Source organism: Centruroides vittatus, unplaced genomic scaffold (genome assembly GCF_030686945.1).
Source record: "Centruroides vittatus isolate TY-2023 unplaced genomic scaffold, ASM3068694v2 contig_5, whole genome shotgun sequence".
Taxonomy (NCBI): Eukaryota; Metazoa; Arthropoda; class Arachnida; order Scorpiones; family Buthidae; genus Centruroides; species Centruroides vittatus.
The window spans coordinates 3,257,908-3,281,302 of record NW_027122286.1 but is presented as its reverse complement, the minus strand read 5'-3'; the positions used below and the strand labels follow the sequence as shown (position 1 = coordinate 3,281,302).

The 23,395-nt window shown below is 27.8% G+C and overlaps 2 protein-coding genes across 2 annotated transcripts in view; one reads left to right on the top strand and one right to left on the bottom strand.

The window, feature by feature from the left end:
- Positions 1-16,081, top strand: part of PolQ (DNA polymerase theta) — a 35,041-nt gene extending 18,960 nt beyond the window's left edge. The window contains exons 15-26 of the mRNA XM_067273889.1: positions 2,046-2,289; positions 3,117-4,774; positions 4,856-4,957; positions 6,803-7,069; positions 7,542-7,697; positions 9,920-10,101; positions 10,195-10,365; positions 10,435-10,666; positions 10,745-10,929; positions 14,369-14,480; positions 15,330-15,590; positions 15,666-16,081. Of these exons, the coding sequence (XP_067129990.1) occupies positions 2,046-2,289; positions 3,117-4,774; positions 4,856-4,957; positions 6,803-7,069; positions 7,542-7,697; positions 9,920-10,101; positions 10,195-10,365; positions 10,435-10,666; positions 10,745-10,929; positions 14,369-14,480; positions 15,330-15,590; positions 15,666-15,892 (3,797 nt within the window). The 3' untranslated portion in view covers positions 15,893-16,081. The remainder of the gene's footprint in view (positions 1-2,045; positions 2,290-3,116; positions 4,775-4,855; positions 4,958-6,802; positions 7,070-7,541; positions 7,698-9,919; positions 10,102-10,194; positions 10,366-10,434; positions 10,667-10,744; positions 10,930-14,368; positions 14,481-15,329; positions 15,591-15,665) is intronic.
- Positions 16,082-19,163: 3,082 nt separating this feature from the next.
- On the bottom strand, positions 19,164-22,594 carry LOC136978227 (uncharacterized). The gene is made up of 2 exons (XM_067273887.1): positions 21,425-22,594; positions 19,164-20,435 (listed from the first exon to the last, which is right to left on the bottom strand). Exons 1-2 carry the CDS (start codon positions 22,559-22,561, stop codon positions 19,404-19,406), a joined length of 2,169 nt encoding a protein of 722 aa, XP_067129988.1. The 5' UTR covers positions 22,562-22,594; the 3' UTR covers positions 19,164-19,403.
- Positions 22,595-23,395: the final 801 nt, after the last annotated feature.

Below are 23,395 nucleotides of genomic sequence, written 5' to 3'. Positions count from 1 at the left end.
CAATGAAGAGTTCACTTAGTTCATATTTCCTGAACTTGTTCATCAAGAAGACACCTTATGACTGATGAGCCGTTGGCTAGCAGTAACACTTCTTTGGCTATCATAGAACTCAGTCAGCAAGACAGATCCAAACTCAAATTTCGTTCTTTCACGTCAACTTTATATAGTCGTCGACAGCTAACCAATCATCAGTTTCACTTGTCTCAGCTCTATTCCAGGTCCGCCATATGGCGTAATGTTTTCGCCAATTGTCTCTTCCTTGAGATGCATGCATTGCCAGTTCAAATTGACCAATCGTGTTCTTACATGATATCACAATGACATCTCCCCAACTGAGGATCAAACTGAGCTCACTTGAGCCTGTTTGATACCTAATGTCTTATAATCACAATACCTTGGAATACAGTCTGTTAAATACACATGAACTGACCCAACTTCCTTCTGGGACACCTGGGAGGACAATTCCCATTTATGCACAGAGATGCCACATCTCCTCATGCTCATGTTCTGTCCTCTCATTCCATGAGACAGGCTTCACCGACCCTCTCCCAAGGAGGCATCCACAGTGCCATTGCACTTCTTTTTTTACTTCCAACAGTCATTGACTGTCTCTCTGTCTACTTTCTCACGAGATTTCGGTTTCCTACCATGAGTTTGGCCATGACCTATAACCATCAGTTTCCAGGCCTGTAATATCCTTCTCGCCTGTGTCCTGTTATCTTGTGTTGGCCAAGCTTTATGACCTCCTAATGAAAACAGCACATCTGCCACCTGTTTTAAGGGATTGTGCATGTCATGATCTGGGATCTCCTTGATTCCTCTCTGCCTTCCTCCCATTGGATTACAGGGACAGGTATCAAGGCTGTGTCTATCTGTTGTCCAGACCCCTCGTTAGCAACTGCACCTGCTACAACCTGAGACTTCCATGCTTTGTTGCTGCCTTCTTTCCTTTGAACTACCAGGCCAATTACTAAGGCTGTGTCTACTCATTGTATTCCCGGATCCTGGGTTCACTTGAATCATAGTTCAGTCTTCCTGATGAGGGTCTTTTCCATTTCCAGAGTCGTCCTCTAATACTGTGTGAAACTCAATCCTATGTTGACTGTGCCAGTAAAGTTAAAAATTGCAACTGTTCACAATTGGCGGCTGTTCCGGCGCACCAATAACACAATGAAAAGTTCACTTAGTTTGTATTTCACAAATTCGTTTGTCAAGAAGACACCTTATGACTGATGAGCAGTTGGCTAGCAGTAACATTTTCTTTGGCTATCCTAGAACTCAGTCAGAAAAATAGATCCAAACTCGAATTCTCCACTTCCATGTTGATTGGTTGGCTGTCGACGACTATATATAGTCAGCAGTTTTGCTTGTCTCAGCTGTATTCCAGGTCTGTCACATGGCATTATGTTTTTGTCAACCATCTCTTCCTTGAGATGCATATGTTGCCAGTTCAAATTGACCAATCATGTTCTTACATGATATCATCATGACCGATTTTGTAATTTATTTTACTTTAAAAAATTATTTACTAAACATAATGAAGTTAATTTTCATATCTAAAGTAGTTATATCACATTGAATACACAGGTTGAAATTTAGAATCTTCATAGAGAAAAGTTTTGTTACAAAATGTTTCTAATTAATAAATGAAAATTATTTTTCACTAAAGGAATTGAAATAAAAAACAAGAGGCTAAATAAAGTTTTTTGTGCAAACAGTTATAGAGTTAAATGAAAACTTTAGTTGTTGCTCACTGTATAAGTAGTAATTTTTTAGTACAAATTCAACATGAAGAATAGATTAAATTTGAAAAATTTAATTCTACTTGACATAATTTTGATGGTATTATACTTCACACTATATTCAAAATTGTAGTAATAAGTATTGTACAAAGTTAAGATAAAATATACACTTTAACATTGAATTTTTTTTATTGTATAAAAGACTTATATTATAAATATAAATTATAAAATAAATAAATGATTTGAATTATATGAAAATATTTTAATGAAATTTAGTTTTCTATTTTGCACTTTTGATTATAGGTATGGTTACAATATTTTGCAATCGCTTGGGATGGACAAACATAGAATTACTTATTAAGCAATTCCAAAAACGACTTCATTTTGGTATTCAGCATGAATTGTGTGATCTCATTCGATTAAATTCATTAAATGCTCACAGAGCACGTGCTCTTTTTGATTCTGGTTTTGAATCTGTGTCGTCACTTGCTACTGCAAATGTTAATGAAATTGAGATGATTTTAAAAAATTCAGTTCCTTTTCAAAGGTAATTTTTAAAAGTTACTTTTACTTCATTTGGTATGTTTAAATATTAGGAAATAATTATTTTAAGAAATATAAATTTATTAAAATTGCAAATATTACAGCCCTTTGATGTATTCAAGTTTGATATATGCTTATTTGAATATCTGTCAGTTTAAAAATTTTCTAGTACAGTAGAGTTGTGATTGTTAAAAATAATCTTTGATACCCAAAATTATCCAGAATAATTTTGGATATCAGTCACATTTTATAGAGAAACAATAAAAAGATAAATACTTTATTTTTAAAAATTTTAATTTTTTTTTTCTAGTATAACAGTAAAAAAAATGTTAAGGCACAGAAATTTAATACATGTGAATGATAAGTAATAACAAAAAATAAAATTGTTTACTTTATTAAAAAACTTAAAATATCTGAAATTTTCAGAAATTTTTGTTTCAAAATAGGCTTTTGCATTATCATCAAGATTTATGTTTTATATTATATTGATAAACTAGATGAACAAGTTATAATGTATTTCAAAAGGTTTTTAAATTAAATTTAAAAAGTAATATTTTTATTTAATTCTGTTAATTGTATTACATATAAAACTGAATATAATTATTTAATAATAACTAGATTTATATATATTAATAAAAAGATTTACATAATGCTGGTATTAAATTTTTTCTTGCTAACATTTATCTTTGGATAGAAAAACTTAAATATGTTATGAAACTTTTTAGTTTTTTAATTTAAAAACTTTTATAGTCTTTTTGTTATAAAAATTTCAAAATTTTACACTTATAATAGTATTAAGCAAGTAATTTCTTTTTCTTTAATAAATCTCAGTGCTAAACCAGAAAAATCTGAAACAGAGTATGAATTAAAAAAGAGACATCAAGCTCATGTCATATGGATCACAGGTCAAAAGGGAGTGACAGAGAAAGAAGCTGCAAAAATGATTATTGAAGAAGCAAGACAAATTGTTCAGCTAGATTTAGGAATTGAAATTAAAGATTGGAATGATTCAAATAGTAAATTTATCCATTCAGATTCAATTGCAAATAGAAGTGAAAAGTTAAAATTACTGAATGAAAATATAGAAATTTCCATTAATAGAGGAAAAAATATATCTTTATTCAATAATATAATTAGTGATGATCTAAAAGAAACTCAATCCAATAATAATAATTTAATAAAACATAAAGATGAAAATAACATAAATTCACATACTGAGAAGTCCATATATAATTATGATACAAAACACAACAAAACAGATGTAGCAGTGCAAGAAAATGAAGATGCAAAAGAACAAATTCAATTTAATAATAATGTTGGATTTAAAATTCATTCAAATATTATTAATATAAGTGATTCTTTTCTACTAGATTCACAAACTGAGAAACTATTAAATGCTGTTGTAAGCAATAACAATCAGAGATATTCAATAGACTCTGGAAAAGGATTTAGTCATAATTGTTTACTTTCTGACAAAAGTTCATTTGAAAATGAAGTTTTTTTTGAGAAAATGAAATCAGAAAGTTTATTGCAGAAGCAAAATGTTTTGACAGTATCTAACTGTAACAAATTGGTTAAAAATTCAATTTGTAATAATAAAGATTCAAAATCAGCAGAAAATTTAACAGAGACTAACATCATAATCAAAACATGTGACTTATCAAATAATTTATGTCATCATTCAAATATTAAATGGTATGATGATAATGTATCATTAACATTCTTTTCTGATAAAAGTACAACAGATGATGACAATTTTCAATTAAATTCAAACAGCAATAGCATTTTTAGTATTGATAGTGGAAACATTTGTGACAATGAGGTTGAATTACAAACTGACTCAGAAAAAAATTCAATATTTAATAGTTCTTCAAGTAACAAATTAATCAGTAAAATAAATATGTGTGAAACAAATGTAAACACTTCTGCTACAAATTTTATACTAATGCAATCACCTTTACAAGAATTTACTAAATTAACGTCACAAAATAAAGAAATTCTTACTAGCACACCAATTTCTAATATATCTCACAATCGACATAAATCAATGTTAGAAAATATGATTAGATCCTGTCATTCACCAAATTACTCATCAGCCAGTTCTTCTGATGATTGTATTTTACCAACACCACCTAAAATATTAACATTGAGATGTAGTAATCAATCAGAAATATATACCAACATTTCAGCATGTGTTAATAATAAATATTATTCAATGTTTAGTGGAAATGAAGTGAAATATATTGATTTCAACAATTTATTTACTGAAGAAATTGAATCTAGTATACCTAAAAATTTGCATGTGTATGAGAAAATATACTTAAGTTCAGGAGAACTTTTGCAAGTTATTGATGTTGGTAATAATTATAAATTGTTTAAAGAATTTCTCTCTGAATGGAAAAAGAAAACAAAGTTTTCTTTTTGTCTCATTTGTGAGAAAATAATGTATAACCATTGTTTCAAAGGTATTGGTTGTAATATGCAAAAAGGTAAGAAGAATAATTAATTAATATTTTTAATTTTTGTATAATTAATTTCATAAAATTTTTCAGTTAAATATTCTATTACAGAAACAAATGATTGTTATAGTGAAAAGAATAATGTTGTTGGAATATGTGTTTATTGGAATAATAGAAATATATTTTACTTGCCTTTCTCATCAAATGAAATTGGTAATATTTCATTAATTTTATAATTTTAAATTACTATATTTACTTGAATAATCTCTGTACTCCAGTTTTTAAGATACTGGATTTAATCCAGTTTCTTAAAAAAACTTGATCAATTTAATTTATTATGTATTTAACAAATTTTACTAATTTATAGTTGTAACACAATATCAACATTCACTCTTGCTATTTAGTAGCATTTAATATGATAGCACTCAGTTTACAAATGTAGTTTTAAAAGATAAAAATACCAAGGAAAAAATAGATTATTGTATATCTGATATAGAAAACTTATATGCAATTTGTGTTGATGTATTTTATACTGAATTAAATGAAAGACTTCAGTATATAGTTCAATTTGAATCAACGGTTAAATACTGCTAATATATCAATAGTTTAAACTAAAAGGTAATATAGGTATAAAGATAATTGACTGTCAGTTTTAGTTATACATTTAACTTACTTTATCCTTATTTTCACACAATTAGTTGCACCAAAACATTTAATAATATTACTTGTAACTATTGATTATATTTATCACTACCAAAGTAAACAAAATGCATAATAACTGGAAGATCCCTGTACTTTGTGGGTTGCATCACCAAATTTGTTTCAAATAAATTGCACATACAGACTTTTTGGAAAAAGTATATGGATTATTCAAGTAAATAAGGTATAATTTTTTGATTAAATTGTTTAAAATATTTAAAAATGCTCTTTTAAGCTGCAAATATTATACACTTAAGATTTCATACTTTTTTCAGGCTGCACAAGAAATTTTACCTAAACACAATGGTTAATGAAATTATTAATTTGCTAAGTATACTTGTAAATCAAATAATTAGATTAACTTGATATAAAAAATATGGCACTTTGATCATTTGCATGCAAACATTTTTTAGACATCTTTTGATTGTGAAATTTTTACATTAGTACTGCAGTAATAGTATTCAATAGTGTTACATTTTTACGTTGTGTTGAATGTTTTAATTTCCAGACAAACTATGATTTTAATGTATTAATTTCTTTTAGAAGAATATAACAATTCAAAATATGTTTACTGCCAGAACTTGCTTTAACTAAGTTTTGGGTGCATGTATACAATAATTTGGCATTTTTTTTCATTTAAAAGTCTGGCAAAAATTATAATTGTAACGAGAAACATGCTTTGATCAAAATAAATTTGGATATGGTTTCTTTAAGACGGTCTTTAACTTAATAAGAATATAAAGATTTGGAATATTAAATTATAAAAAGTAAATTTTCAATAGAAGTTTTTTTCAATATTTTTGAATCAAGCTTTAAAAATATATTAGAAAATTAATTATTTTGATTGACTTTTAAAATTTATAATAATTATTATTAAATCTCACTATTATGGATTGGGATAACATTGATTAGTCCAAAAATACATTGTAAATTTAGAGAACTAAACAATGTATTTTTCAAAACCTGATGTGAACAGCCACATTTCTTCTGACTGACAAAGACTAAGCAGATGAGAATATCAGTTACAAAATTGGTTACAAAAAATGGTACTTATGAAAAATTTGCTATTTTTGTTATATAAAAGTGTTTTATATAACAAGTACATTTTTTCTTATATAAATAATTGTTTACTAAGTTTAGGGCTATAGCCAATAAATAAACTTAGAGGAGCTATAGCCCAAGTGCATTTACATTATGAGTGGTAATAAAATATTTTGGATGATATTCTTGTCTGCTTAGTTCTTGTCAGTCAGAAGAAATGTGGCTGTTCACATCAGGTTTTGAAAAATGCATTTTTTAGTTCTCTAAATTTATGATTTATTTCTGGATTAGTAAAAAATATTTTTTATTTGATCACAGATTATAGGCTAACTACAGATGAAAAAGTTAGAGAAGTTCAGCATATCTTGGAATTTACAGAAAGAAAGCGAATTGGGATAGCATTTGATATAAAAGAGCAATATAAAGTTCTTTGCAAAAAACATGGAATTTTGCTTGACTCTAGTGGAAAAACAAAATGGCAAGATCCAAAAATTGCTGATTGGTTACTGGATTCTGGAACAAAGGAAAAATCCTTGCAAAAAATGGTGAATTCTTATTTACCTCAAAATAAAGCATTGCTAGATGGTAAGTAAGTGTTTAAAAATTGTGACAAATCCCATAATTAATAAAATAGATTAAGTAAATGAAATAGACACTTTTTTCTTATACTGTACAATTAAAAATCAACAATTACAATCTTAAGAATTGTTCATTTTAACTAGTAAAAGTTTTTGATCTTATTAGATTTTGTTTTTAGGATTTTTTAAAATAGTCATAAACATAAAATTCTGAACAAGAATATAAATTCTTTTCTTGTATTATGAATTTTCATTTTACAATAGAATAAAAGGATTTATAATAGAATTAACATAATAAAATTTTCTACATGTTTTACAAACTGTAGAATATCTTGAAAAATAGAAATCATTAGGCCTAAAAGCAACAGATTATCAAATGAAACAACACTCAATAAAAGAGTTTAAAAGAGTTATTTTCTTAATAATGTTATTAATAATTATGATTAAGTTATTTTAAAAATTGATTTTGTTTTGCTTAGTTATTGAGAATAGTTCAAGTGTAAGAAGTCAGGGCTTGATAATGAATAATTCAAACAAGAAACATAATGCTGCTATTGAAGCATTTTTATGTTTTCATTTAATGGATAAATTATTCAAAGAAATGGAGGACAGACATTTAACAAAAGCATTTACAGGTAAAATAAAAATAATTTTCTTTTTTAAACTCATATTGATTTAATATATATATAAAGTTTTACAAAATTTAAGAAAAATTCTTAAAATTAGACAGTACATAAAAGTATCTTCTAATATTTATTAGTTTTAAAAGATTTTTGTAATTAAATAAAGGAAAATCATGTACATTTTTTCTTTATTTTATTCAAATCAAATTAACTAGCATATCTTATGGTATATAAGATGCAACTTTTGTCTTAAAAAAGGTAAAAAATAATCACCTTGTATCTTATACATGAGGTTGCAATATCCCAAAGGCTAATGAATTCCCCTAAATGGCTTTTGATAGGCTCAGGTAATTTCTGTCTATCCTAGGAATGGAAACCTTTTTGAATGCACATGCCATATAACAAGCATACTTATCTTTAAAAATGTTTGTGCGCTATGGTTTTAGATTTCATATAATAATATTTAAATAAATGAAATGAATATGCTTTAATTAGAGTAAATGTAAAGAAGATAATTGAAAAAGACAGGTGATAAACCCAAATCATATGATACATTATGTGCCCAATGATGTCTTCTGACATGCCACTGTTTGCCACCTCTGGCTTAGCCCAACTCTTAAATGAAAATGTTATTGTTTAATTAAATACATTATTGTTTTTATTATAATATTTTGCTATAGCCAAGCATCTTTTGCATGAATTGATGTAGATTATTTTAATGGTAAATTTTAATTGTAAATGACTTCTTTTAATTCCTCTTTTATCCTGATAAATAAATGTGCATTCTAATTTTATTAATTTTTTTTTAAACATAATACAGTAAAAAAATTTTTGACTGAATGCCAAAGGCATCAGATGATTTAAATATACTAAGTATTTTGTGCTAAAATGGAGGTGCATCTTGTATGATGTACCTCCATTTATACAATACAATAATTATTAAATACGTATTAACTATATAAAGATATAATTTTAAGTAATTTAGCACACACATAATTAATTAGTCAGCAACATAAAAATAATGCAGTTTTATACATAACTTCAGTTTCTTATTTTACTGAAACTAATTCACTCTTCTTTTTTAAAAATACAGTAGACCCCCTTATAACACGATAGATACGTTCCATGTTATATGAATCCGTGTTGTATGAGTCACTTAAATACATGAGCCAATCACAGCCCAGCACGTGTGCAGTTTAGGGGCTACGATTGTTTGAAAGGTTTTCTTCCATAAAATTAATCGATTCTAGACTAATTTGACTCAACATTTCCAAATCGTGTATAATTTTTAGGGAATAATCCATATAAACTATGCTATAAACAAAAACTTGTAGGATTACTTACCGAGTGCGCACCGTTTGACGACGCCATTGCTTAAGCTTGTTTTCGTTGCAGAGCAGCTCATTGAATGGCGGACGCGTGTTTTCTGATCAGCGAATTTTTCGTAGAAAAATAACTTAACTTTGGAGACGTCATTAATAAAAATATAATTTTTATGGCTGTTGAATAATAATTGTTTTTTGGTAAGTCCAGTGCTCGTTTAAACTCAACGGTTTGTACAATATTATCTATTGGTCCAGATTCGACCAATCCTGTCACGACATGAGTCAGCGATGACGTTTTATAATGTTATATGAGTCTTGAGCGTGTTATATGAACCTGATCGCAATTTTTTCGCTGTGTTATATGAGCTCGTGTTATAGGGGGTCTACTGTATATGGTGTTAGTAAATCATGCATTGATTAGTATTGAATTATTCAGTACTAATCAATGTATAACTTACAAAACACCATCTTTATAAAAACTTCCAAAAGATTAATTGAAGAATTCATCTCAATATTATAATATTTTTTTAAGCTTCATTTTTGAAAATTTTATGAAATATCATTTACAAAGAATGTTTCATGAGTCATTAATAAGGAATTACAATAAAATATTGTAAATAATTTATTGTTGATAGCTAACATCATTTGTCAAATATTAGTATTTCCTTTTCTGAACCACTTTGTTAGTACATTTTTGTTCATTTATCTTTTGAGTGTAACCATTTTAAATATTCTAGATGTCAAGTAAAGTTTTGCAGATTACTTATTTTTATAAAGTATATTGCATTGTACATAACTATAATTAATTAATGTAATTATTATTAACTTTACAAATTGATAGAAATTTGATAAAAAGTTTATTCCACATTTATTTTAATTATAATATTAAATATAATTTGATTTTTTCAGAGATTGAAATGCCTACATTACTGATACTAGGAAAAATGGAATTAAATGGCTTAGGATTTGATTCTGACAAAGCAGAACAATTTCAACAGATGTTACAAAATCATCTTCAAAAATTAACAGATGAAGCACATAACTTAGCAAAACATAAGTTTTCCTTAAATTCTCCTCAAGAAATATCTAAAGTAATGTATAATGTATAATTTTTAATTAAAAAGTATATAGTGAAAACATTTTATATAATTTTATAAAACTTAAATTATTATATTTATCATTAGGTTCTCTTCAAAGAACTTAAATTAACTCCAACTGATAAGTTAAATAATAAAATTAGGAAAACAGTTCAGCATCAAAGCACAGCCAAACAACATTTGTTAAAATTAAGATCACTTCATCCATTACCAGATATTATATTGGAATGGAGGAAAACTAATTTAGCCTTATATAAGGTGAAGTGTAGCACATATAAAATAAGTTTTTTAATTAATTCTGTATTAAAAATTAATTATAATTTACAGGTTGTATTTCCACTTTTGAGGAAAAAAACATATACTCATCATCTTGACATGATTCGTCTTTATAGTCATTGTGATATGTTTACTATCACTGGAAGAATAAACATGTTTGAGCCAAGCTTGCAAACAATTCCAAGAGATTTTGATATTAAATTATTTCATGACAATGACAAAACTTCAATAAAAAGCTCTTCTCTTGTAATTAGCTTACGACGTTCATTTATTCCATTCAAAGGTATTTTTAATTAATTTTTTGAGAATTAATTATGACATATTAAGAATTAATTGATTGTTAAAATATATTAATATTTAGGAGCATTATTTCTTGCTTCTGATTTTTCTCAACTTGAAATTAGACTATTAGCTCATCTTTCAAATGATCAGAAATTGATAAATTTGTTGAATGGCGGAGGTGATGTTTTTAAAATCATTGCTTCACAATGGAAAAATACTACTATAAATAATGTATCTGACTTAGATCGGCAGCATGCTAAACAAGTAAGAAAATATTAAATGATATAGTGTAATTTTTACTATAAAAACTTAAATATTTATAATATATTGTATATTTACTTAATATGGTTTAGGTTTTTATTGGAACTTAGGAAAAACATTTGAGTCGAGCATTATAAAAATATCTCTAATATATTTTTTAAAAGTGTGTATATACATTAAAGGAGGAACTGCTATAAACTAACTTTTAAATTAACTTGTATTAATATAATTTAACTATATTTAATTTATTATTTCTAACTATTATCAATTTATCCTTTAATATCAATGTACAATTTGAAATGAAAAGATTTTTGTCAATAAAGTCTTAACTACATTCTGTTTTGCTACACAAATATTTTTTGTAGGGTGATTAAAAAAATTTATTTTCTTATCTTCTTTCAAAACAAGCAACTACATACATAAATACAAACTCAGTAAATTTAATGTAAGAATAAAATGAAATTACTTTTACTGTAGTTATAATTTTTCACATTAATGTGTATAGAAATTTAAATTTTGAAAATAAACTTAAATTTATTATTAAAGCTATAAGTATTATAAGGATGTTATAAAACTGTAAATTTTTAAGTTGCAAGACAGTGAAAACAAGATGTATACAGGTAATTCTCAACTTTTAGACAACTTTTTGACAACTCAACATGATATTTCTATATCTTATAATATAATCGAGATAAGTTGATAATGATAATAAATGCAGAGCCCAAACAGTTAGGAGTTGAAAGTTGAAATTTGGTACACAGTTAGGGTACATCATGAGAATGCACATTAAGAAGGCATTTTTCGAAATTCCCACCGCGGGGAGAGAAAGGATTACCCCAAAGAATTCTGTTTCTACTGTACTATTTTAGATGCCTTTTTTTGCATTTATGTGGGAAATCAGACATATTTTTAGACCCTTCTAAAAATTCTCAATGATATTTAGTGTTCTGTCATATATAAAGTTGACACAAGGAACTTTATATATGACGGAACATGAGTTTGCTTTATTCAAACTCTTTGTCTTAATGTTTGAATTTATATTTATGAATGATTCTGGAAGATCCAACTTATTTTTCAATCTTAGTAAACCTGAAGAAGAACCCAGAAAGAGTTAGAAAGAGTTACAAAAATGTTTATTATTCATTACTTAGTGGTACTACACACCAGTTGGTGGTTGCAGTGAATCTTATTTATCATTATCCTGGTGTGGTAAGCAGATATCTAAAAATTTTATAATTAGTCTTGGAAAGAGGGGGACCTAATTCTTGCACATGGTGAAAACGATTATAGATTATAGCCGATCTAAAGATCAGCTATAATCTAATAATCTTAATCTTTGCTATCATTACTTTTTGTCCGAGCAATGCCAGGCTTTTCTTCTAGTTCTAAGTAATTTTCTAATACTAAATTTGGATTATTATACATTTTCAGTCAACAAACAAAATTTTTGAATTATTATATGATAATTATAGTTACTTTACCTTGCTAGTTTTGATTGCCAGTTCTCTGTTTAATTTGAGGTTTTAACATTTTTAATAATGTTTAATGCATTATAACATACTCATGGTAAAAATGTAAAGTTTTCCTTTCTTAATAAAGATTTTGTTGGCTAGATAGTGAGGCAGTTAAGATCCTACCGAAGCTTTAAAGAATTTGCTGCAGAACTTGGGATTGAGTCTGGGTGAGCTGGAAATGATGTCTTTGATTGGTTGTCTCCATTGTGAGCTTGTTCAAACCCATGATGAACATGGAAAAGAGGTCCTCTTAATGACTACAATGTAGCTGCAAGGCTACATTGTGGTCATTAAGAGAAAAAAAAGATTTTATATATTTTTTTAATTATCTGGAAATGGAATTCCCTTTATAGCATGTATTTCTGTTATTCTAATTTCGGAAAAATCACATATTTTTAGGAATAAATTTTGTACAAAAGTTGAGGACTATCTGTAGAAAAATATTTAAAAAAAAAAAAATTTTTTTTATTTACTTGCCAATTAAAATGAAGTTTCAAATACAATTGTATTAGTACTTTGATATTGCTAACATTTGATTGCTTCTGGAATTGTTTTTCCTATTTTATATTGAAATTCTTAATCATACTTAAATCTATTTTTTAAGCATTTTATCTCCAAATCACAAATTAATAGGATCAGCAAACTGGAAGTGCCACCATTATTTCTTTCTTGCTTCAAAGAATGGAGAATTTAAAGCCTTTATACACATTTTCTTTTTAAAAGTTCATTGTCATCTGCATAAATTCTGATCATAATAATATATTTATTAAATATTTTCTTACTTTTATGTTTATAGCATGTTTACAGTTGTTTCAGATGAAAATAATTTCTGTTTTGGATAATAATAATGATGGCACGTCTGGTTCTCTTATAGTGCAATTCTATTTTCTTTTAAAATTTACTTTTTTAACTTCTTTAAAGTAATTTTTGTAATTAGCATTTTTTGCATTCTTTAATTCTTTCATCTCAACTATTGGCTCATATATAGGCAATCAACACAATTACTTTTAAATTATTCTTTGTTTTATAAATGTAGGGACTGTCCATAAATTACAAAACATAAATATGGGTATGCGGGCATGCAGATAATCATTATGATGCATTACAGGGGCATAGAGGTGTTTATGAAAACATTATGTAACAATAGAATCTGAACCCTTGGGTAACAGAATGATTAATTTTTGTTTCTGAACTGTTACATAGCAAACTGTACTGCTTAAGTCACTGCTTTGTACATTATATCTGTAATAAATTTATATTATTATATAAAATAAAATTCAGTACTCTATGCTGTGTGCTTTTGGTTAGTACAATTAAGGAGTTGATCAAGGTAATGCATTATGTAATTTTGCATGTGGATATGTACAGTATGTTACAAGGAGCAGGATTGTGGTTGAAAAGTATAAAAAGAACATTACATAATTTAAGAACAATCCCTTATTGATTCCTAAATATCCTTATAATTATTTAACTGTATCAAAAGGAAATACAGTATACTTTCATTAATTTTGCTATTCCTTGCACAAAGGGATGCCAGATTAGAGAGTGTACTGGTCAAAGGCAATGAATGATATGATCCTATTGTACTTCGGTTCTGATTATTTTTGTAGTCAGATGCTGACATGCAATAGTGTGCAAAGAAGTAAAATGAAATAGAATTTATGACATGAATATCATTTTCATGAAAACAGAAGCATATAGGCAATCACACTGGAGGGTAAACCAGATAATTGAGGCCAGATTCAATTGTTCAATACACATTGAAACATAAAAGGAAGTTAATACAGACTATATCATGTATATATTAGCAGTGTGATTGTGCCATGATGATTACCTCTAATGCCATTAATATTTAAAGTTATAAAGATAATAAAATTATATTTAATTAAATATATTGAATTAAAATTTTATAAATTTTGCTTTATAAGATATGCTATGGTATGATCTATGGTATTGGAATAAAAGCATTATCAGATCAATTGGATATGGAAGAAGAGAAAGCAAGTGCTTTTATGGAAACATTTAAAGCAACATATCCAGGTTAGTAATAAATTATCTATGCATTATTAATATTATTTATTTATTTACATACATAAAATATAACATATTGAACAATATAATATTTCATGCAGAAGAAATGAAATATCCGAAATTATTTGGGATAATCCAAATATTTGGACTCTGATTAAAGTAATATAATGCTATATTTAATACTTTTTTTTATTGGCTGTAGAATTATCAAAATAGATTCCCAGCACTCCAGCCTCTCCTTTGTTTTAAGACTCCCACATGTGATACTGTACTGTACATTGTTCATGTACACTGACACTTCACATTTGGAAATTTTAAAAATTATAATGATATTAAGTTTTATAAATTTCAAGCATTTAGATATCCATTGTTATTAGTTGTAATGCATTCTTACTAGTTACTTGTAAATCATTGAGTGAGACTCAAACATGCAAATTTGATTTTATATAATTTATTTTGCATCATATAAATATAACAAAACTTAAATCAATAAATATCTTTGCTCAAAAGTTAGAATTTTTAAAATTAAATTTTATTATGTTATTTGGCATTATGCTGTTACTCATTTGCTACAGTCAATAACTGAGATGAATAAAAGTCTTTGATATCAGTCGAAAGAACCTTTTTCTTGTTTTCAAATCATGTATGATTAATATTTTTAACTTGCTTTACAGAATATATTTAAATACTGACTTTTTAAATGAAACAGTTATTATTTTATAATATTTACTTACAGAATTTTAAGTATATTATCTTTTACTCTAATATTAAGTATAATTATGATTTTTAGTGATATATTTGATAAAATTTTTTATACTTTGCAATGCAAGTATCACATATAAAATTCATTATTTTCAGGTATAAAAAAGTATACTGAATCTGTGGTGAATGCTTGCCGTAAACATGGATTTGTTGAAACTTTGTATGGAAGAAGAAGATATCTACCATGTATCCACAGTGAAATAGCTCATGTTCGTGCTAAAACAGAGCGACAAGCCATAAATACTATCATTCAAGGATCTGCTGCAGATTTAATTAAGATTGCAATGATTAAAATAAATGAAAAAATGGAAGCCATTTATCCTGAGACAAAAAGACCACATCAGTGTCTATTTTCAGGTATTAAATATTTAGTTTTTTTCAAACATTTTCAAATTGTTTTATGCTTGAAATATATCAAATAAATTTTATTAGATCATAAAATACAAGAAGATCCTAATAGAAGTCTTTTGTGTGGAGGTTACCTGGTTTTAGAACTTCATGATGAATTAATATATGAAGTGCGGGAAGAAGACATAGAACCTGTTTATGCCATAGTTAAGGAAGGAATGGAAAGTGCTGTTTCTCTTTCTGTTAAATTGCCTGTCAAAATTCGTGTTGGGCGTAATTGGGGTGACATGAAAGAATGGGCAAAAAGATAATTGAAAATGTTAAATTATATATATTTATTTATATACTTTAAAATCTTATATATATATATTTTGTTAATTTTTTAAAAAGATTTTTAAAATCTTTTATTTACAACATAAAAAATTAATGATTTAATTTTAAATTATTAATTGTTCAAATTTCCTATTATTTTTATTCTTTACGCACAAAATTGATCATTATTTTTATTAATCAAATTTCCCAAAAAATATTTAAATGAATTTTTATCATTTGATTAACTATAATTAAAAATAAAAATATAAATGTTATTGCATGATGAAATATATCATGTCAATAAAAATTGTTTAAATATTAGCTAGCTAATTAAAATTTTATAAATAACTTATATAATTATGTGTGTATACAGCTGTATATATTGTAAATACTGTTGTAAATAGTGTAATATATTTATACACATAATAGCAATATTTGCTTTGATTTGAAGAAATTGTCTATTCAGTTACATCTTAGCAAATTTTTTCTTGCTTAGAAGCAATTAAGAAGATGAAAACAACGTTTCAGTTTTGTAAAACAGATCAGCCTTTTTTACTTTAATTTATCATACTACACCTTTTGTGTTGCTGAGATAGTTTTATTGAAAAACTAACGTTTTTGGCCTATTCTATAGGCCATCCTCAGGCTTAACAAGAGAAATGGAACATTGGCGTTCCATTAATTTTGAATTTTTTATGAGAGAAACAGCATGCCAATGTTCCATTTCTCTCGTTAAGCCTGAGGATGGCCTATAGCAGCGTTTCTCAAAGTGGGCGATAACGCCTCCTTGTGGGCGGTGAGTAAATCTAGGGGGTGCTGGAGGCAGGGTACTGAACGGTGATCAAAGGTAAAAGTTCCCTTTTCTCTGTCAAACGGATAAGAGGAAACATTGCATTTAATAGTTTCCAGATGTCGAGAACAATGTACGGTAAGGGCACAAAGTGTGAGATTCATAGAAAAGTTTTCCTAAGAATATTTCCAATCCTTTCTCCCACGGGGGGCGTTGGGTATAACTTTATGGAACAAAGGGGGCGGTGGATCGAAAAAGTTTGAGAATCACTGGCCTATAGAATAGGCTGAAAACGTTAGTTTTTCAATAAAACTATCTCAGTGACACAAAAGGTGTAGATGTGATAAATTAATTATTTGCTGAGCACGTTCTGTTCAACATTTTTTACATTTATTTTTCATCTAAAAAGAATCTTAAGATTGTGTTTAATGCAAATGATAATGTTATGGAGAACCTTTGGTACATATTTTGTAAAAATTTATCTACTAACACTTTATTTAATTATTATAATGTGTTAAATAAAATACTTGTAATGTTTTTCCCCTTTATAGGGAGTTATTAATGCAAGAAAAAATAAATATTGTTGGATTAAATTGGTTGATATTTAATTATACAGATTTGTAATTTTTTAACAAAGTGAAGAAATATAAGAACTAAATATTAATTTTTAAGAATTCAATCAGATATTTTTTCTATTAAACATATTCAAATTGATATTTCTCTAAGTTTCTATATTTAAATTAAGTAAATGTCTTTGAATCAGTCAGTGAAGAAGGAAATGGACTAATTTAATTATCAAAATATCCCACTAATTTAGAACATAGAGCAAGTATCTTTCATTTGTTTGTTTTAATTTTAAATGTAATATTATAAATTAAAGAGATTAGAGTCGTCTCCAGACAATTGTCATTAAAATCTGGTAAGTGCAAACGTCTATGTAAAAGTGAGTCTCACACCTTTACTAGATAAAATAGGAACAATAACTTAACATATTTTACTAGTAGATCATTTGTTAAGTTTTAAATGTCTCATCACATTAACTGCAAAACCAATCTTTTGTGTAAAATATTAAGAAAGAGCCAGATCTTTTGTGTAAAATATTTTTAAAGAAGGAATATTTTTAATTATTATTAATTAATTCTTTTATTTTTATAAAGTTATGTATTCAGACCATTTTAAACTTCAATATTTTATATATTCAGATCATTTTATAATTTTTTGTAATACTCCTAATTTAGTTATAAATAATCTATTAACAGTATAGATTTAAGGGAAAGGCCACAAGAGACCTGAGGGAAAGGTTATAAGACCTCCCCATCTACACAAAAAACTTAAAATCTATTTGTTTGAACTTCAAAACTTTGTTTTTAAAAATATATGGTAGAAAATATGCTTTATCTGATCATCCACTATACAATTGTCATGCACATATTAATAAATGGTACTTTTTAATTCAAATATTTTTGAGTTTCTGTATTATTAATACAGAAACTCAAAAATAGACAGTCCTTCTATATCCTTCTGGATCTAGAAGGACTGTCTACTAATAATATATTTCAATAATTTATAATTTAATGATATAACTGTGTTTGACAATAAATAGATTTTTATATACTGTGTGTGAGTATATATACAAATAATTTCAAAAATTGTAAATAAAGTGTAAGTAAAATATACACTTTATCTATATATTTTTCATTCGCTTCAAACGGGTTTTTGTATTTTCTCCCCTTTTGAACTATACCAGATAAATGCCACGCAGTTATGTTTATTTTTTAAAAAATACAGTTATAAAATTGCTTTTACATAAAGTGGAAAAATATTATTAGGTCTAATCAGAATTAATCCAAAGCTATTATTACTAAAAATGAGAGTATTTGAATGCAAGAATTGAAAAACATTTCACCGAAAAGGTCTCCTTCGTGAAAACTTTTGCTATGTATTTGAATACTTTCCAGGTGTGGCCCTTATGAGCTCACACAGCTGTGAACAAGCCAATTCGAGTAAGAACTAGTGTTTTGCTCTGCCATAAGAAAGTTTAATCGGAAGTAATAAGGTAAGCTATTCTGTGATCTGACTTCTAAAACAATTTTAATACTCTAATGAGTCGTTAACTTCAATGTCTCTAATTGCCAGCAGTGTTAATCAAGTTGTTATGGAATACTTGGTACTTGTTAGTTACTTGGTATTATATGGAATGACTACAGAATGAATTACATTCATAATTTCAAGCTGATGAGTTATATCTATGAATTAATTTAATATTGTCATGCTTTCCTTCATGATCATCATCCGGGAAAACAAATTCTCGATTGTGAGAAGTGATGATTGATATTTTGATAGATAGGCCTACATCAGTTTTAGCAAAAAATGCTTAGTTTTGTTGATTAAAAATATGATTTTAATACTTGTAATAATTTTTAATTTTATAAAAGAATATTTTTTGTATATAATAATATTTAGAAATAAAATAATTATTGCAATAACAACATTTATTAAAATATTTAAGTACAAAAAAAATTGCTGATTTAATGTACTGTACATTGAATTCACAAGAGTTCAATATACAGTACACACTAATTAGTAATGTAAGAAAAGCATACGGCAAATCTATTTCTCACAAGAGTATGAATGACTATCAAGGTATACGAGATGGTCTTCGTGATCTTTAAGTACAAATTAAATTTTCTATAATACAGTTTGAAGCCACAAGAATTCATTCACATTTCTTCCATTTTAATAGATTTAGCATGTGCGTTTCTTACATTATAATTATAACGGTTCTTTCTCCGTCGTATCTTTTTACAACAATTCTTAAGCGAATCAAAATTAGTAAAAGAAAACAACAAATAAACACCTTGTACACCGTTCAGAACAATGAAAGGAGGCCATAAGATTTCACTTTCAGAATAAGAAGCAGCAAAACCAATAATCCAAGTAAAAGCAATGATTAGAGTTAGTGTAAGAAAAAGTGCAAACATCAAATAATTCCTACGAATGTCGCTATTTTTAGCACATTTTAAGGATTTGGAGGTTTTGAGGATTGAGATTCCAATAGTTACACAAAAAATGATGTTTATTAACAAAACCAATAATAAAGGAATGGCAAAGAAAACCAAAAATCCAAGACGATTCGAGATCCAACAGAAATTATATAAATTGTTTCCATATCTGGGGCTAAATTTTGATTTAAATGCCCATTCGGTAATGGTGGCAACTATAACAATTAATGTAGGAACACCCCAACAGTACACTGCACAAGAAATTACTTTTCTTCCTTGTTCTTGCAGCTGGGATCTGAAATTTAAGAAAGTCTTCCAGATACCGAATCCAATAGGATTGGTGCAACAGATGGAAACCATAAAGAAGTAGTGCTTAAAAATTGCAATACCCGTGCAAAGCGAATCATACATTTTGCCAGAACTGGATAGAAACAATAATTGGCCTAGAAAAAGTGATACAGATAAGTAAAAAACTGCTGTTGTCACTAATGTACTTTTTTGCGTTCCTAAGAGATGTAGGATGATCTTCACAATCAAGCAATTTACAGAAATGGAGAAGCAGATGATGATAAGATAATATTGTTCCTTTGATAACTGATAGATTTTTCCTTTAAGGGGATCACATATTAAAAGTGATCTGTTGATAGATGATATCATTTGATAGTCTCCAGTTTGTAAAAGTTTTTGGTACTTCTTCAATAACAAAAATCCATTTTCAAAAGCTTCGTAATCATCGGAAGTGATCATTATCTAGAATGTAAATAATAGAAACTTCATAAGTTAAAAGTCTAAATTAGAGATAGACAAATATCACTTTTCTCGAATACTTGGTCAACTTAATGACCTTTTACCTTATATAACATAATAAATATTAAATAAAATTATTATCTATTTCACAATTTGTCTCCTATTTTCATTTTTTACTGTATGTATGAACAGTACGTATGTATAGCGCGATGTTGGAGGTATTCGTAGTATTCGAATACGTTTTATCAACGTAATATTCGATATATCTAATAATAGAAAGCATTCGAGTATTCGCCCATCTTTAGTCTAAATAAATAAATATTATCATACCAATGCAAAATCAAAATATGCAAACAATTTCTGGCATCTAAGGGACAATAACACGTTTGTGAGAATATTCAACCATGAAAACAAATATTTAAAAATTATTTTATAGAAAATCCGTTCTTGAATTTTGTAGAATTTTTCAACTTTTTAAAGTTTTTGCAGAAATCAAATCTTGTAAACTTCTGCTTTCTGAGCCCACCCGTAGCCAAGCGGTCTTCGTTTCCTGAACACTGGGAGTTCGCGCCTCGCTCGGATGGGCTGGCCACGTGGAATTTTTCGGGTTTTCTCCACGTCTGTAACGCCTAAATAGGGGCCAGTTTCCCTTAAAAAGACCTCCCGGAAGGCACTCCCCCCTAGGCAGATCCCTCAAGTGTTGCGTTACAATAACTAAACTCTGCTTTCTGCATAAATTATAAACATTGTGTACCAAATTATGCAAAATATAAATATCTAAGTATGTATTTTCATGGCTGAAAAAATTTAATTTTTTTTAAAACTATTATTCACAAAATATATTATTTCTTTTCTTTCTTTCAAAAACATAAATTTTCTATTTATGTTAATTGTGTATTAGCATATATCAATATTAAAATATTGATATGTGCTAATGCTAAATAAATAAAATAAAATTAATAAATAAGTAAAAGAAGGAGAAAAAAACTTACTTTACTACAAGTAGAATTTAATGAACTCTTCATCAACATTTTAATGATAATTAATTCACGATTACTTTTCATTAAACATTTCTCATTTTCGTATTGAAACAATCCTTGACAATACAAAGTGTAACAATTCTTCCATGGTTGTTGCATATTCATAGGACACTTTTCAATTTCGAGTAAAACATCTCCATTAAAAAATACGAAATTAAGGTAAATAGGGGAAATGTTCACTTCTGGAATTATGCTTTTTAATGTAGTCATCGTCGTCACCACTCCATCAGAACATTCTAAATTATCACTCGATTTTAGACCTGAACAAAGTGCACAAAACTTGTTCTTGTAGATAATCTGATTGCCTTTAGAATTCATATATATAACTGGTGCGTAAAAGTTTGCACAGTTACGTTGAAGAAAACGATCTTCAGAAGTGTTGCAAGTTGAATTAACAATGGAATTGCATTGCTTTGGTTTAAGATTTTTTGGGGGTGTGTATTTCTTGACGCAATTTTGCAATGAGTCGTAGCAAACATGATGAGGAATCCATGCTACAACGTCATCAGCATTATTGCATATTGCACAATATATATTTCGATATGTTTGCAGATTATTTTTGCTAGTAACTGGTACGCGGGTGAGGACATTGTTACTGTTATATGTCGATGTAATTTCGCAGAATAATTTGGTGTTATTGTCTTTCCAATACGAAGGACATTGATTGATCATGTAGTAAGATTCAAATGGCTCTTCGTTGGTAATAATACACTGAAATCTCACGTCGAGATTATTATTATTATCGAATTTTGAATCCAAGCAACAGTCACCATATTTGGGGCATTCTGGATTGCAAGAACACACAAATATATCCGATCTAATTGATGATTCATGAGAATGAGTCAGGCAGCTTTTGTGAACGGATTTACAATCTGTTTCATTCGATATTTCCAGGAATCTTTCTATGTAATTCAATGACTTGGAAGATACTGCATCTTTTGTGGTCTTTCCATCATCTCCGGTTGAATCTGATATTTTGCTGAAAGGATTTATAGATTGCATCAACTTGGCATAACGTATGGATTCTGACCATGAGAATTCATTTAACATGAGAAAAATAAGGACGAAGAATACATAATATGGTTTCATTTTCTGAAATAAAAGTGATTTATCACAAATCTTCAATGGTAAATCTTAAATTATAAATTTAGAATTAAAATTAAATTAAATAATTCTGTACGTTAGTTACAAAAAATATATAGTGACACCTCGTACTTCAAACGTCTCTAACTTCAAACAAGAGTCCGAGAAAAGTTCGATTCAGAGTTCGAACCATGCTTCTACCTTGGAATTGCGCGCGCAGTGAAAAAAGGGCACTCTCTGTGTAAACGCCATCTATTGTGCTCACAAGTTCTCGCTCTCGCTGTGAAAGAAACTCTTGCGTTAAGCTCGTGTATTTTTAGTGCTTTTTTCGCTTTATTTTTGGTATGTTCGTTAAACTATATATATAACCTCTGCCTATAAACCGTGGCATTCAAGAAGAGCGAGAAAGCAAAGAAGCCTAAGATTAAGACTAAGTTTCCGCGAAGTATGAAAGCGGTACATGTGTAGTCGATCTGGTAGCCATGTTTAAGATGCCGAAGTCGACGGTGTGCATCATTCTTAATAACGAAAAAAGCAATAAAAACAGCAAATGTGGCTAAAGATGCGACAACGTTGTCCTCCAAGAAAGCACGTGTTATTGAGGAGATGGAAAAAATCTTAGCGTGGAATAATGAGAAGCAATTGGTTGGTGATATCATCTCAAGAGGATTATTTGTGAGATAACCAAGCAAGCTGCATACTAATTTTAAGATACCACACCTCACTAAGATAAATGCAGCTGTCATTTTATTATAAAGCATTTACTTATTTATTTATTGTTTTCACGTTTTAATTTATTATTTAGGGCACTTAATCGTGTTATTTTTACCTCAAAACATG